The 17,505-nt window shown below is 41.1% G+C and overlaps 1 protein-coding gene across 1 annotated transcript in view; it reads left to right on the top strand.

Annotated features, from left to right (window-relative positions):
• Window positions 1–17,505, top strand: part of LOC126262359 (adenylyltransferase and sulfurtransferase MOCS3) — a 175,106-nt gene that overhangs the window by 146,963 nt on the left and 10,638 nt on the right. Inside the window, exon 8 of the mRNA XM_049958944.1 lies at window positions 10,370–10,607. Coding sequence (XP_049814901.1) covers window positions 10,370–10,607 — 238 coding nt within the window. The remainder of the gene's footprint in view (window positions 1–10,369; window positions 10,608–17,505) is intronic.

Genomic DNA, 17,505 nt, shown 5'->3' with positions numbered 1-17,505 from the left:
TTATCAGGAACAGATGGCAGTCAGACGGTGCTAAATCTGGACTGTATGGGGTTGCCGTATGGTGATGAGATCCAGTCTCTGGAGTTCTGCTGTGGTGGCATGTGAAGTGTGTGGTTTGGCATTGTCATGCTGCAGGAAAACATTTCCCTTTTCCTTTCGGACCCTTGTTAGCCATAGTTTCAGAGTTTGCAGCGTTGTGATGTAATGCTCTGAATATATTGTTGTTCCACGATCAAGGAAATCAACGTGGATAACACCATCTTCTTCCCAGAACACTTGTTCCACGATCAAGGAAATCAACGTGGATAACACCATCTTCTTCCCAGAACACTGTGGCCATTATTTTTCCAGCTGAGGGCTGCGTCTTGAATTTCATTTTCTGGGGTGAGTCTTTGTGTCGATATTCCATAGACTGATGTTTCGTCTCCAGGTGGTAATGGTGTACCCACATTTCATCTCCTGTCACAATTGAATGGACAAAGGCGTCACCTTCATTCTCATAATGCAAATTTCAAGTCTGTGTGCTTTCATTTCAGGAGTCAGCATCCAGGGTATCCATCGTGCACAGATCTTCCAATGGCCAAGCAAAGCAAGAATGCGACCCATTTGTTCTTGTGAAATGCCGATGTGCTTGCAATTTCTCTCTGAGTGATACGACGCTCGTCCTGAATCAATCTGTTAACATTTTGTTCGTGAAACACAGTGGTTGCTGTTACAGGATGTTCAACTCTTTGTGTGTCACACACGTAAAATGTTCCCACCTCAACATCTTTAAACTTACTCATCCAATGACACACAGTACTCACATCAACACAATCACCATAAACTGCTTTCATTCTCTGATGAATCTCGTTTGGGGTGACACCTTCTGCTGTCAAGAATTCAATGTCTGCACGTTGCTTAAATCGCATTGACCAACCGTCTGCACAGGGTTCCATACTTTACAATGTAACAACACAACCGTTCAATGCTAAGGCTTCCCGCCAACTGGAGCTGTAGAGAAGAGGCTACGGAACAAGCCAGTACCTGCCGCATACCAATACTGCCAACTGTTGAAGAGTTACTATGTATCACTTGAACTAGAGTGTATTTACAGACAACAGTGCCCTAGCACAGAGATTTATCAATCCCCACAGATTATTTGTTTTCGACTTCCAGTTTGCAAGAAATGTAATTGAATTACTTAAAAGAAACATACCGTGGGTACTGCACTTGAAAGTTATCTCTTTGCATACAGTATTGATCACTGAAATGGAGCTTATCGCGGACTCTGCATTTAAATTGATTTTTCTGCTTACTGTGTTAGATAGTCTACGTTTTAAAAAAGAATAATACCTGATGTCTGTAGGGATGGCAATCAAAGCAGCTGTGCCCCTGTACATAATACTGTGTTAGATAGTCTGCTTTTTAAAAAAGAATAATAGCTGATGTACATGTAGGGCTGACAATCAAAGCCGCTATAATCCTGTATGTAATACTTGTAATACTTGGATATGCGCCGTAGCACAAGGCCGCCAGTGCAATACACTTTGGGGGGGGGGGGGGGGGGCACATGACTTCCGCACTTGGCACAACATCTGCCGCACCATCTACCAGAGCCCTCCTCTATATAAATACATTGCAGCAGGCTCTTAACCTCATATTGTGTTCATACTTATTGTGAGAAACTGCTTGTATCATTGCCTGGATTCTTTCTGTCTGTGTGTGTGTGTGTGTGTGTGTGTGTGTGTGTGTGTGTGTGTGTGTGTGTTCTCAACTGTTGTTCATTTGTTTGTGGTCACAACTCTACCTCACTCTGCAGTTGTCAAAGAGCTTCAAGCATTTTTATATAAAATTTCTTACTATCACAAATTTATTCTGGGTACAGCCGCATTGGCCCATCCCCTTCATGAGTTGCTCCACAAGAACATTCCTTCTCAGTGGACACCGGACTTCAAATGCACATTTACATTTTTGAAATCTAAATTACATTCTGCTCCTTGTTTGGCTACTTTCCATCCTGGCCACTACCTGGTTTGGCTATGGACAATTCTTAGTATGGGCTCGGTGCCATTCTTGCACATCAGTTTGAGGATGGTTCCGAACATCTGATAGCTTAAGTGTCAGAAATGCTCAACTCCACTGAGCCATGCTACTCCCATGTTGAAAAGGAAGTGCTTGCTATTGTCTATGCCCTCATAATTTCATGTGTTCTTGTATGGTACAAAGTTCCAACTCATTACTGACCACAATCCTGACAAAGCAGCACATTTTTTCTGTCTCGCTACAACTGTGAAATACTTTTCAGCATTCCAATAAAGTGGAAGGGTTTCCTGTTATCAGCTTCTGAGTTGCAGCTGCTGTCACTGCTGATCTGGTTTTGCTTCAAGTTATTCATCTCATTCAATATGGTTGGCCTGACAAGCCGCTGGAGAGGGATTCTGATCCTTTGCACAACTATTTATACCTGTGTCACCGCCTATGATGGTGCTGTTCTCTTAGCTATGTTTGGGCTGTAATGGCAGCCACCCTACAGTGGGGTGTGTTTTGTCTCCTACGTCAGGGTCACTGGTGGTGGGGGTCTCATGTAACAAGTTATTGGCCCATCAGCACGTTTTGGACCGGCATTAACGGTAGTATGCTGCTCACCAGGAGGCACCATGAGCGAACCTCTGTCTTTGTCTCCCACCGCAGTATCCATGGGAACTAGCCCTTTTTTGATTTCATGGGACCTTTCATAAATACTTCCTGGATGTCGATTGGTGATGCTTTCTCTAAATTTCCATAAGTTATCTGCTGTCCTGAGACATCAGCCACAACCATGATTCAGGCCCTCTCCAAAATTTTTTCTGTTGAGGGATTGCCATATGCACTTTTGATGGGTTATGATCCACAGTTTGTGACTTACGTCTTCAAGGATTTTGCACACAATTGTTCCTCCTTTTGACCCTAATCTAACGGCAAGGCAGAATGTCTCATCTGCATGTTCAGGGTGCAAATGAAGAAGTATGCCATGTACTCCTCAACGGACAATGCCTTGACACACTTCTTGAGTTGCTACAGGTCTCCAACCATACACCCTCCAGCATCTACTCATGTCACTCAACTAGCAAACTTCGGCGTGGTCCTCATCATGACCTGCTCCTGGCTCCACAATGTGGGCTTGGGGGTTTGACCGCCCTCCAAAGTGGATTCCAGCCATGATCCATGGTTGGCAAGGTCACTGCTTCTGTGTGCTGCTCACCAGTGACAAGCTGCCGGTGTGCCGCCATGACCAGTTGTGTCCTTGCACCGCATCGAGGGAAGTGGATTCACCTCTGCTGCCTCCACCTCCTTCTTCAGCACTTATCTTCGTGGCATGGGGTGTCCCTGCTACAATGGCAGACCCACCTTCATTGTGGATGTCACCGTCTTGTGCCTCTCCTCTGGAGTCCTGCCCACCAGTGCCTGCTGCCAGGCCTTCCCATGATAATTTGCTGTCACTGGCAATTTTGCTGGTGACTGGACCGGCACCTTTGGACTCTTCGACACTGGCATCCCTGGCACTCTGACTTAATAGCCAGCACCTTCACCATTGGCACAGTTGCACCACATCAAAGAACCAGATGTCGAGATGCTACCAGGGCCCTTGTCTCCGGTCCTCTCTTATGGTACTGGGACAGCTGCTGGCCATGCCTCTACTCACTGTTTCCGGCCCGGAATCTCCTTCTGCCACCCACATCACCCTTTCCCCGAGAGGGGAGGGGTGCTATAACCATGTATGTAATACTTGGATACACACTGTGGCACCAGGTCACCTGCGCACTACACTTCAAATATTCCACCAACAGCATCTGCATGTGTCGGCCGCCAGAGGCCACCTTTGGTGGGCCACATGACTTGCAAACATGGCACGGCATCTGCTGCACTATCTACTAGACCCCTCCTCTTTATAAGTGCAGTGCAGCAAGCACTCACCCTCATATTGTGCATACTTACTGTCAGCAACTGCTCATATCAGTGCCCGGATTGTTTCTGTGTTTGTGTCTGTGGCCTTAACTGTTGTTCACTTATATGTGGAAGAAAAATAAGCTTGGTTCATTGTGGCCGTGCTGTTGTTTGTGTCTTACGGTATGATACAAAAGTAATGTCAACTCAAATGTGAATTGGTTGTCTCAAAATATTTGCTTTTGACAGTTCCATCTATTACACACTTTGGCAAAACCTCCAAAATGACCTCAAGTAACAAAAAGAAACATTGAAATAATGAACTTTTTCAGGCAGATATTGTTGGCAACCAAGGATCTTATTAGCTGCTGAAAGTAACAACATTTTTCGCTCACTTATTTCGCCTTATCTTTGCTACTTGGTGACATGAATTTTACCATATTCAGCACCCTCTAATAAAACATTTACGAGGGCCGTTCAGAAAGTAACCTCCAGTTGATTTAAAAAAATACACCAAGTTAAATAAAAATATTTTAATATATACATCTTACAACTACATCTTTGCACTATTTTTCTACATAGTCTCCATAGCGATTGAGGCACTTATCGTATCTCTTCACAAGCTTTGAAATTCCTTCTGCATAAAAATCACCCGCTTGTGCCTGGAGCCAGCCTGTGACCACATCTTTGAGCTCTTCGTCGTCATCAAACCGCTGTGACCCGAGCCATTTCTTCAAATGCATGAAGAGGTGATAATCACTTGGCGCCAGGTCTGGGCTGTAAGGTGGATGGTTGATAACGTCCCACTTGAAGGACTCAAGAAGGGCCGTTGTTCTGCGAGCAGAGTGAGGACGGGCATTATCGTGCAAAAAAACGATACCGGAAGTCAGCATACCACGGTGTTTGTTCTGTATAGCCCGTCGTAACTTTTTTATTGTTTCACAGTACACGTCTTGATTAATGGTCGTACCACATTCCATGAATTCAACCAACAACACCCCTTTGGCATCCCAAAACACTGTTGCCATCAGTTTTCTGGCAGAAAAATCTTGCGAGGCTTTTCTTGGTTTGGTAGGCGAATTTGAATGTGCCCACATCTTTGATTGTTCTTTTGTCTCAGGGTTCATGTACTTAATCCAGGGTTCGTCACCGGTCACGATTCTGTTTAACAATGGTTCTCCTTCGTCCTCATAACGTGACAGAAAGTCTAATGCAGAGGCCATTCTTTGAGTTTTGTGGTAGTCGGTAAGAATTTTGGGCACCCATCGTGCACAGAACTTACGGTAACCCAATCTTGCTGTCACTATCTCGTACAAGAGAGTCTTAGAAATCTGTGGAAAACCAGTAGACAACTCCGACATTGAGAAACGTCGATTTTCACGAACTTTTGCATCAACTGTCTGAACGAGTTCGTCAGTCACCAATGATGGTCTACCACTCCTCTCTTCATCATGAACGTTTTCTCGTCCACTTTTTAAATAAACGTACCCATTCACGGACAACTCCTTCACTCATAACTCTTGGTCCGTACACGGCACAAAGCTCACGATGAATAGCTGCTGCAGAATATCCTTTGGCTGTAAAAAACCTTATGACAGCACGCACTTCACATTTGGCGGGGTTTTCTATTGCAGAACACATTTCAAACTGCCACAAAAACTAAACTAGCGCAGGTACAACGTTCACTCGACCACGGCTTGATGCCGACTGACCTGTTGAGTGCGTGAACGCACAGATGGCGTCGCTACTCGCCCCACAACCCGCACTGTGACCAATCGGAGGTTACTTTCTGAACCGCCCTCGTATAAACTTAGCATGCTGTTACATGCGTTTCAAGGCATATGTGTTAGTTTACTACCTGTTTGAAAAACAGCAGTTGATACCAAGTCTTCTAAAAATCTTGATTGTCAGTATTTAAATGTGAGTGGGAAATGTCTAAATCGACGTCTCCGTTTATACTCTGCAAACCACCTTGAGGTGCATGGCAGTGTGTACATCCTATTGTACCAGTTATTAGGGTTTCTTCCTATTGCATTCACATATGGAGCACGCGAAGAATGATTGTCTGAATGCCTTTGTGCGTTCAGTAATTAATCTTATCCTCACGATTTCTAGAGTGATCTTTTAAAGCCAGTTTTTGAAACTTTGTTAATAGACTTTCTGGGGATAGTTTACATCTATCTTCAAGAGTCCTCCACTTCAGTTCGTTCAGTATCTCTGTGACACTCTCCCACAGATTCATCAGACCTGTGACAATTTGTGCTGACTTTCTCTGTATACATTTAGTATCCTGTTAGTCCTGTCTGGTATGGGTCCCACAAACTTTTAGCAATATTCTAGAACTGGTCGCATGAGTGATTTGTAAGCAATCTCTTTTGAGACTTGTCTTCCTCAGTATTCTACCAATAAACCAAAGTCTACCATCTGTTTTACCCACAACTGAATCTATGTGGTCATTCTATTTCATATCCCTACAAAGTGTTACACCCAGGTATTTGTATGAGTTGGCAGATTCCAACAGTGACTCGTTGTTATTATAGTCATAGGACACTACACTTTTTTCCTTTTGTGAAGTGCAAAATTTTACATTTCTGAACATTTAGAACAAGTTGCCAATCCCTCCACCACATTGAAGATTTGACAATATTTATGAAGCTTCTTTCAGATTGTACTTCATTATAGATAACTGCATCATCTCCCTGATGTTTCTTTTAATATTGTCTGTAAGTTCATTAATATGCAACACGAACAGCAAGAGTCCCAACACATTTCCCTGGGACACAACCAAAGTTACTTCAACACCTCATGATGACACTCCATCCAAGATAACATGCTGTGTTCTCCCTACCAAAAAATCCTCAATCCTGTCACAAATTTGACTTGACACCCCATATGATTGTACTTTTGACAATAAGTATAGGTGCAGTACTGGTCAAATGCTTTTTGGAAATCAAGAAATATTACATCTGCCTAGGTGCCTTGATCCAAAGTTTTCAGTATGTCACATGAGAGAAGCGCGAGTTGAGTTTCACATGAGCAATGTTTTCTAAATCCATGCTGCTTGGCATTGGGAAGGTCATTCTGTGCAAGATACCTCATTATGTTTGAGCTCAGAATATGTTCTATGATTCTACAACAAATTAATGTTAAGGATATTGGACAGCAGTTTTGTGGATCACTTCTACTACCCTTATTGTAGACAGGTGTGACCTGTACCTTTTTCCAAGAAATAGGCATGGCTTTTTGTTCAAGGGATCTATGCTGGATTATAGTTAGAAGAGGGGCTAACTCAGACACAAATTCAGTACAGAATCTGATGGAGATTCCATCGGGGCCTGGAGCTTTCTAAAATTTAATGATTTCAGGTGTTTCTCAATACAACTGACACAAATACTTATTTCATTCATCTTTTCAATGGTACAAGGATTAAATTGGGGCAGTTCTGGGTTTTTCTTTGTAAAGGAACATTTGAAAATGGAGTAAAGCATTTCAACCTTTGCTTTGATACCCTCAATTTCATTTCCTGTCTCATTTGCTAAAGACTGGACACTAACTTTGGTGCCACTAACAGCCTTTATATACAACCAGTATTTCTTTGGATTTTGTGAAATGCCATTTGACAATATTCTGCTACGGTAGTTATTGAAGGCATCACACATTGCTCTCTCGACAGCCAAACATGTTTCATTCAACATCTCTTTATCTATAGCCCTATGCTTTGTTTTACACCTATTATGCAGTAATCTCTGTTTCCTTAGAAGCTTCTTTACAGTGACTGTATACCATGGAGGTTCCCTCCCATTATGAACTATTCTACTAGATACATATCTATACACTGTGTGGTCAACTGTTCTTTTAAACCTGAACCAGAGTTCCTCTATATATGCTCCCGAAGTGTGCTGAAAGTTTCAAGTTTGTCATTGAGATATGACATTACTGATTTTTTATCTAGTTAACTGAACATATATATCTTTCTGCTTGTTTTAGTTGTCCTTTGTACTTTGACAATCATTGTGCACAACCACATCATGGTCACTGACACCAGATTCCTTGTGGATATCCTCAAAGAGGTCAAGTATACTTGTTGCCGTTAGACCCAGTATATTTCTATTATGAGTGGTGTTCCTTATTATCTGTTGTAGGTAGTTTTCAAGAGGGCATTCAGTAAAGTTTCACTGGCTGTCTTATCAAGCACACCACTAACAAAACTGTAATTTTCCCAATTAATTGTTGGATGATTAAAGTCTTCACCCATGATTACAGTATGATTGGGGAATTTACATACTATCACCTACAGTTATCGTTATCTGGATTGAATGGAGAATCACCTAAGGTCAAAAAAATAAAAAATAAAATTAAAAAACCTTATGTGCTTCCTGATAATGTGAATTCTATAATACATGATTGAAAAATAGAATTTAATATATATGTTGGGTGGCTCTACCTCAGAATCTTTAACTGTGATCCACATCTGAAATACCAGTTGCGACCAGCAATCTTAACAATCACACTCCAGCTGATCTCAACAGTGAACTGCATGCAGTGCTAGTGACAGTGTTGATGGCTTGACTTCCATATTTTCAAAATCCCCCCCCTCTCACCTCCCCCCCCCCCCTCTCTCTCCCTCTCTGTCAGTGCTGATCGAGGTCTCTCGGTATCCCCTACCTTCTCAGTGGCCTCAGCCATGGCCTATCTGGCCTGTCCATAAATCCAGTTCTGCAATGGAGCCATCTGTGCTTACTTCATAGACTGGTTCGAAGTTTCAGCCTGCCAGTAATTCTGTCCTATTTTTGCATGATGTATGTAGGTTCTTTTATTGGCCTAGCATTCCTGAGAGAAATGACCTGTGGGGAATAATTTAAGCACAGCTTAGAGGTTGGATCCAGAATGATACATTCACTATGTATGTTGCAAAGAACCGTCATGACTGGTTAAAACTGATTACATGCCTGGAAAACAGTTTTAATCTGATAAGAATGTTAATATCACTGTAACCTCATGTAAAATGAAACTCTCATTCTGGAAATGAACATAGTCTGCAGACTAAATTATTCTGAAGTATCACTCTTATACCATAAATCCTAGTGTAGCAAGATATGAAAGAGTGCAGACTGTGGAGACTTGTGAGAACTTACAAAATACCCATCAACCCAATTCACACTAGAGCTAAATGTACTGTTGGTTAAGTGGATATAATAATCTTCAAAACTTCAAGCAAGAAGTATGTTTCCTGTAACTGTGGTTCTTGACGAGTGCTAGGAGCTACTTTCTGTTTCAAAAGAATTACTTTCTTACCTGTACTCATTGAAATGTGACCCTGAAAGAAGAAGAATTGCCACATATCAATTGCAGTTTTTCAATACTAGTTCACATTCCAGTTCACTATGAAAACATGTGAAACAATTGCCTAAATAAATGTTTGTTCTTCCTTCAGTATTGACTTTCGTGGTGCTGCTACATTTTGAGAACTGTTGTCATATAGCATTATTGTCTCAGTACTTGATAACCTGTGGTTGTGTACGTGAAGCCAAAACTGGGTGCCAGACCAGGAATCAGTATCTGGGTTCTATATGCCTTATGGAGTAACTCAAGGCTGCAGCCTGTTTCAGAATTTTCCCCATTTCTTTCAGATTCCACTTTGTCTCTCCCATGATGCAGTGGCATAAACAACTTCTGGAGAATGACTGTTGAGGTGTCACTGTGGTGGTATTGTTATACTCCGTTGTGTTCAGAGTAACTCTCACTGTATTACCCATGCAGTAACTATGTAACCTCTTAAAGGTCTATTAGCAGTCACCATAATTAAATTTCCTCGGCAACTAACATTTTGTGATTTGTCACTTTATGAATTAGCACCTGACAGTTTCACGCTAAAAAAAAAGCTTTAAAATAATGAAGGGGCCACTGTATTCAATCATGATGTAGGGCTTGACGGTAGTAGTTTGCTGTTGCCATCATACAACCTGTGGATGCTGTGGCAGACATGTAAATGTGTATGGTAGATCTCCATTATGAGTTCTTCTACGTATATTGCTTTGTTTACATATTAAATGAAACTAAGGTTGTGAGGGTGCTGAAAGGTGACCTACTTCTCTCAAAAAGGACCACAAAGCTTAACATCTTTATCTGGTGAATGTCTCACAATCAACAATGTGTCACTCATACTGAGAGGTTTGAATGCAACCCAGAACAATGGTGTAAGACCTGACACATGTACGACAAAAAATATAATAATGAACTTTTGGTCCACATGATAAGTAAAAACTTGCTCCCTACAGCTCATGTACTACTATGTTCCGACAGTCTTGCGCCATCATACAAGGAGGCACATATCACTAAGTCTATTTGTGAGTGATGAGTGAAATGTTTAATCTTCAGTATTGATAATATATAATTTAAGGGCGTATATCACATTTTTTTTTTTGTGCTTCATTGTACTGATTTATCTCTCTTGCTTTTTCAGGATCATAAGCTTCAGTTACTAGATGCTAGGGACAGGATCACACCTTTGGAATACAGAAGATTTCTTAATGAAGAGAAACCACATATTTTAGTAGATGTAAGACCTCCAATGGAGTATGAGATATGCCACTTAGACAACGCAATAAATATTCCACTTGATACATTAAACAATGAAACTGTTCTGTGTGACATAAAGCAACTTATTGATGCAAAAAGAAATAAAAGTTCTTCTCTCCCAGGTCAGTATTGAAACAACAGGAAAAACATTTTGAAGAAATCTACTTAAGTCATAAATATATTGAGTTTTTTCTATAAATGTTTGACTATCTTTAATAAGCCTATTAAATTTGTATAAAGCTCATCAGTAAAGTATCTTCAAACTTAACCATTGCTCATCAGCTTCATGAAATCAATAGTTTTTGCAAAGAAGCTCATAATATTTGTGTCTTTACTGCCAGAAAAGCTGTTTAAATGATAGTCCTCTCGGCTGACTGCTAATATGCTATCCCTCTTACCACACAATATGACTGTGTTGGGAAAATAAGTTTTGAAATGAAATAGCAGCTGTCAGTCAGATAGTATGAAAACAGTTAATGGAATGAAATTGTGCTCTTCAATCAATTTCAGGTGCTGCAGTTAGCATTTTCTCCCATCAGCCAACTGCTTTGTTTAATGTAGCTTACCATAATTTTCTCTCCTGTGCCGATATCTTCACCTCAAAGCAGCACTTACACCCAATTTCTTCAATTATTTGTTATGTATATTCCAATCCTATCGTCTGCTGACATAAGTACACTTTCCCTCTTCTTCTTCTCCTCTTGTTGTTGCCCTGTACGTTGGAATAAGAATCTAGAAAACAGTGAAGTTAGTCAGGTGTTTGTGTGCTGTGTCATATGTATCTATGGAAAAATCCCGATTAGGCAACAAGATATTGGACGTCTATACCTCATCACAGAAAGTGGAGGTCAGAGACTTTCCTGATCTGTGAAGTAATACAAACAGGGATCTGTGGCATATCTGATGACACAATGCTGGTATAGCCACAGTTGTTTTGGAGCACATTGTTCAGTGCACATTGTTGAACATGGGCTCCACGGCAGATGACTCCTATGTTTTCCCATGTTGGTCCAATAACATTGTCAGTTACAGTTCTAGTGGGCACAGAATCATTAAGAGTGCACTGTGGCTCTCCAGAAATGTGTTTTGGACTGTGGATCAATGGAAATGTGTCAGTTGTTCAGATGAATCACATTTCTTGTTACACCAGACCAGTGGTTGTGTCCAGATACGCCATCATCCAGGGGAACAGCTGCTTGAAACAGGTATCATACTACAGTTGCAGACTGGCGGGGACAGTATTATGCTATGACAGACGTTTGCCTCGGCTTACATGGGAGCTGTGGTAATAATTAAAGGCACCACAGCTACTGTGAACTATTTGAACATTATTGCACACCACCTACATCACTACGTACTTCATGTCTTCCCCGTTGGTAATGTGGCATCTTGTAGTAGGAAAAATGTTCATATCATGAGGTCATAATCGAGCTACAGTGGTTTGAGGACCATGATAGTGAACTCACCTTGCTCTTTTGGCTACCAGATTTGCCTGGTAGGAACCCAGAGAAACAGCTGGGAGGTTGGCGGGTGCCATCTCCATGTTCAAAGATCACCAGCCCATAATGTATGGGAAATCTGTGAACTATGCATAAACATCTGGTGTGACATTCCATAAACCTAGCAAGGTCTTGTTGAATCCATGCCACAAATAATCATTGCTGTATTGCATTCCGAGGATGGACCATATGAGCAACAGCACTGAATGTTTTATCTGTTTTTCATTAGTTCCATTGTTTTATATTTCTCACTACATCTACACCCATACTTTACAAGCCACCTTATTTATTTATTTATATTTTCCCCCATGGAGTCATTGAATCAGTGGTTTGTGCAAACATCATAAACAATACTGTTATAGTAATTACACCGGAAAGTATGTGTTGCATACAACTGCTACATCTTATATCTGTTTTACACAGTTATTACCATACAATTCAAATGCTACTGCTGTTTATTTGGACTTGTTTATAACATATGCAATATGCTACAGTTGTCTGAGTTTTCGACTTTCCATTTAAAATTTTAACCATACTTTCAAATGCTACTGCTTCTTATTTGGAGTGTTTTACAACATATGTAATATGCTACTGTCGTCTGAGTTTTCAACTTCCCTCTTAAAATTCTCAGAATATATTTAAACAATTTTATATAAAAAAAATAATTTTGTGTTTAAATCATTCTCTTTTCATGGCTTAGTGATGTTGACAAATCAAACCACAGTCATTTTAATTTTGTTCTTAAAAGTTATTCTGTTTAAGTGTACATCCAGTGCATAGCACCATAAATAGGATATGTTATTTTGTTGTATAAAAGTCCTAATATGTGGCTTGGGACTAGCTTTGACAGCTGGCTAAGCCAGGGATATAAGACAGTACTGACTTTCCCACATTATCTTCATCATTACCTATTGTATTAATGGGCCTTTAATGCCTACAGAAGGAAACAGAAGAAAAAATGGAAAAACTAAACACTATAAAATATTATAAAGGGACACATTACAAAAGCACAATAAATAAAGGGAAGTCAGTCAGTCACAACAGAGGTGCAGATAGAATTCCACCATTGTTGGTCTCTAGCTTCATCTTCCGTCATTGTCAGTCTCTGGCTTCATCTTCCATCACTGTTGGCTCCACTTGTTTAAGGATTGTTAGTACTCAATCCTTCCATTGAATCCTGAGATGTCCCATAGGCCATTTTTCAGCAGATTGAGAATGGAGGTCTTGGTTAAGGAGGGATTCGTCACTTCAAAAGAAGTGGACAAACCACTGTATCCTTCTCTGACCTAATATTCGGCCAATGTGTGGCTTTCCAGACACTTGGTTTAGGTCTTCCTTCATTATTCATTCCCATTTACCTACAATTGTATCGCAGACAGTTCATTGATCTTTCGAACTACCTTCCTCTTGAAGTTGTAGCTAACATCACCCAACTTTCTCAACCAATCTCTCATATAGGTCATCTTGCACTCTTCATTCCCACTTACCTTCCATGGTATTATAGATGGGTCTGTAAGTCTTTTGAAGTACCTTCTTTTCAAAGGCACTGATTGTTTCTTCAGTTGTTGCTGATGTCGCACAGGTTTGGCCACCATATAAAAGTACTGGCCATGCTACTGTCATGTACAGCTGAATCTCTTTCTTCCATTTTATTAGACATGACTTGAATAGAGTGTTCAGACTTAAGAACATGCGATTTGTGTTTATTATTCATTGATGGTCTTCTTTTGTCACTTCATTTTTATTAGTCAGTATGGATCCCCTTGAATTCTTGAGCTCTTTCAGTGGTATGCCTATCAACAACAACAAACAGAAGGAGAGCTTGACAGCATTACACACTATGAAATCATCATTCACCAACAATGCAGTTTTCTTTGCATTGTGGAGTAATCAGGAGGTATCAGCACACACTTGCTTCTTGGTGTTGCCAGAATCACAGAGTCATCATTGAATGCCAGGATTGTGTCTGCCCCCACCACCTATTTTGAATACTTCATAGTGCCAATAGTGGTTCATGGTGTGGGTTCCTGTTGTCATGTCCTAGTTCATGAACCACGGGCAACATATGAGTGGCCAAGTAAGTGGTCCTGACAGTCAGGATACCAGTTACTTTGGAATAAGGCTGGGCATCTCGGACATATTCTGAGTCATGGTCACCTTTGTGCTCACACGGCAAAGACTATCAAATCCACCGGTTAGTCCCTCAACCGTTAGGGGTAAAACCCAATGGGACCCGGGGCAAGTAAGGCTAGCAACCTGCTTCCCTGGTACTTTAAATATGATGCTGGCAACAATCAGAGCAAAATGCCTCAGATCTTTAGAGGTGATGGAGCCCCACCTCCAATTGAGAAACCAGGGACTCCTAAGATATGACTCGCAAACGAATGGTAACGAGATGGGGAGCTATTAATATCAATGGGGGCTACTCTGGGAAGAAGGTAGAGTTGGCAGAGGCTGCAAGTAAGATGGGGTTGGACGTTTTAGCTGTTAGTGAGATTCGGGTAAGGGGTGAGAAAGAAGAGGGAGTGGGAGAATACAAGGTTTACCTGTCAGGAGTCAAAGCAGGAATAGCACAATGGGGTGTAGGGCTTTACATCAGGAAAGAAATGGAATCCAGCGTAGTTGCAGTAAGATACGTAAACGAACGACTGATGTGGATAGATTTGACAGTGTCTAACAAGAGAATTAGGATTGTGTCAGTATATTCGCATTGTGAAGGGACAGATCAAGATAAGATGGATAGTTTTTATGGTGCACTCAGTGACATAGTTGTTAGAGTAAAGGACAAGGACAGTGTTCTGCTCATGGGTGATTTTAATGCCAGGATTGGAAATCGAACAGAAGGGTATGAAAAGGTTATGGGTAAATTTGGAAAGGATATGGAGGCCAACAGGAACGGGAAACAACTCTTGGATTTCTGTGCCAGTATGGGCTTAGTAATCACAAACTCATTTTTTAAACATAAGAACATTCACCGGTATACTTGGGAAGGCAGGGGAACCAGATCTGTCATTGACTATATAATAACAGATCAGGAATTCAGGAAGGCTGTGAGGGACACACGTGTATTCAGGGGATTCTTTGATGACACTGATCACTATTTAATCTGCAGTGAAATTGGGATCGTGAGGCCGAAAGTGCAGGAGGTCAGGTCCATATGTAGGAGGATAAGAGTGGAGAAACTTCAGGGTAAGGAAATCAGGCACAAGTACATAACAGTGATCTCAGAAAGGTACCAGTTAGTTGAATGTAGTCAATTACAGTCATTGGAAAAGGAATGGACAAGGCACAGGGACACAGTACTAGAAGTGGCTAAAGAATGTCTTGGAACAGTAGTGTGTAAAAGTAGGATGAAGCAAACAGCTTGGTGGAATGACACAGTCAAGGCAGCCTGTAAAAGGAAAAAGAAGGCGTATCAAAAATGGCTACATACTAGAACTCATGTAGACAGAGAAAGGTATGTTGAAGAAAGAAACAAAGCCAAACAGATAATTGCAGCATCCAAGAAGAAATCTTGGGAAGACTTTGGAAACAGGTTGGAGACTTTGGGTCAAGCTGCTGGAAAACCATTCTGGAGTGTAGTTAGCAGTCTTCGAAAGGGAGGTAAGAAGGAAATGACAAGTATTATGGACAGGTCGGGAAAACTGCTGGTGAATCCTGTTGATGCCTTGGGCAGATGGAGGGAATATTTTGAAGAGTTACTCAATGTAGGTGATAATACAATGAGCAATGTTTCAGATTTCGATGTACAATGGGATAGGAATGATGATGGAAATAGGATCACATTTGAGGAAGTGGAGAAAATGGTCAATATATTGCAGTGCAATAAAGCGGCTGGGGTGGATGAAATTAAGTTGGAACTCATCAAATACAGTGGAATGTCAGGTCTTAAATGGCTACACAGGATAATTGAAATGGCGTGGGAGTCGGGACAGGTTCCATCAGACTGGACGAAAGCAGTAATCACACCAATCTTTAAACATGGAAACAGAAAAGATTGTAACAACTACAGAGGTATCTCTTTAATCAGCGTTGTGGGTAAAATCTTCTCAGGTATTGTTGAAAGGAAAGTGCGAGTATTAGTTGAGGACAAATTGGATGAAAATCAGTGTGGGTTTAGGCCTCTTAGAGGTTGTCAGAACCAGATCTTTAGCTTACGGCAAATAATGGAGAAGTGTTACGAGTGGAACAGGGAATTGTATCTATGCTTTATAGATCTCGAAAAGGCATATGACCGGGTTCCTAGAAGGAATTTATTGTCTATTCTACGAGATTATGGAATAGGAGGCAAACTTTTGCAAGCAATTAAAGGTCTTTACATAGATAGTCAGGCAGCAGTTAGAGTTGACGGTAAATTGAGTTCCTGGTTAAGAGTAGTTTCAGGGGTAAGACAAGGCTGCAACCTGTCTCCACTGTTGTTCATATTATTTATGGATCATATGTTGAAAACAATAAACTGGCTGGGTGAGATTAAGATATGTGAACACAAAATAAGCAGTCTCGCATATGCAGATGACTTAGTTGTGATGGCAGATTCGTTTGAAAGTTTGCAAAGTAATATTTCAGAGCTAGATCAGAAATGTAAGGACTATGGTATGAAGATTAACATCTCCAAAACGAAAGTAATGGCAGTGGGAAAGAGATATAAACGGATTGAGTGCCAAATAGGAGGAACAAAGTTAGAACAGGTGGACAGTTTCAAGTACTTAGGATGCATATTCTCACAGGATGGCAACATAGTGAAAGAACTGGAAGCGAGGTGTAGCAAAGCTAATGCAGTGAGCGCTCAGCTACGATCTACTCTCTTCAGCAAGAAGGAAGTCAGCACCAAGACTAAGTTATCTGTGCACCGTTCAATCTTTCGACCAACTTTGTTGTATGGGAGCGAAATCTGGGTGGATTCAGGTTACCTTATCAATAAGGTTGAGGTTACGGATATGAAAGTAGCTAGGATGATTGCAGGTACTAGTAGATGAGAACAGTGGCAGGAGGGTGTCCACAATGAGGAAATCAAAGAAAAACTGGGAATGAACTCTATAGATGTAGCAGTCAGGGCGAACAGGCTTAGATGGTGGGGTCATGTTACACGCATGGGAGAAGCAAGGTTACCCAAGAGACTCGTGGGTTCAGCAGTAGAGGGTAGGAGGAGTCGGGGTAGACCAAGGAGAAGATACCTGGATTCGGTTAAGAATGATTTTGAAGTAATAGGCTTAACATCAGAAGAGGCATCAATGTTAGCACTGAATAGGGGATCATGGAGGAATTTTATAAGGGGGACTATGCTCCAGACTGAATGCTGAAAGGCATAATCAGTCTTAAATGATGATGGTGATGATGATGATGAAGATGATGATGATGAATAGTGCCAATAGTTGGTTGCCAAACCATTCTTGACAAGTTGATTGAGAGTAGCAACCTGCAGTATTTGGATACATTTCAATGGGATGTCTAATTCCTCAACGTCTTCCATAACATGGAGCAGTTAGTGCTGCTATAAGCTTGTCAAAAATCAATGAAGGTG

This window comes from Schistocerca nitens, chromosome 6 (genome assembly GCF_023898315.1).
Source record: "Schistocerca nitens isolate TAMUIC-IGC-003100 chromosome 6, iqSchNite1.1, whole genome shotgun sequence".
In the NCBI taxonomy this organism is placed as follows: domain Eukaryota; kingdom Metazoa; phylum Arthropoda; class Insecta; order Orthoptera; family Acrididae; genus Schistocerca; species Schistocerca nitens.
The sequence above is the reverse complement of the archived record's forward strand: the minus strand, read 5'-3'. Positions and strand labels throughout refer to the sequence as shown.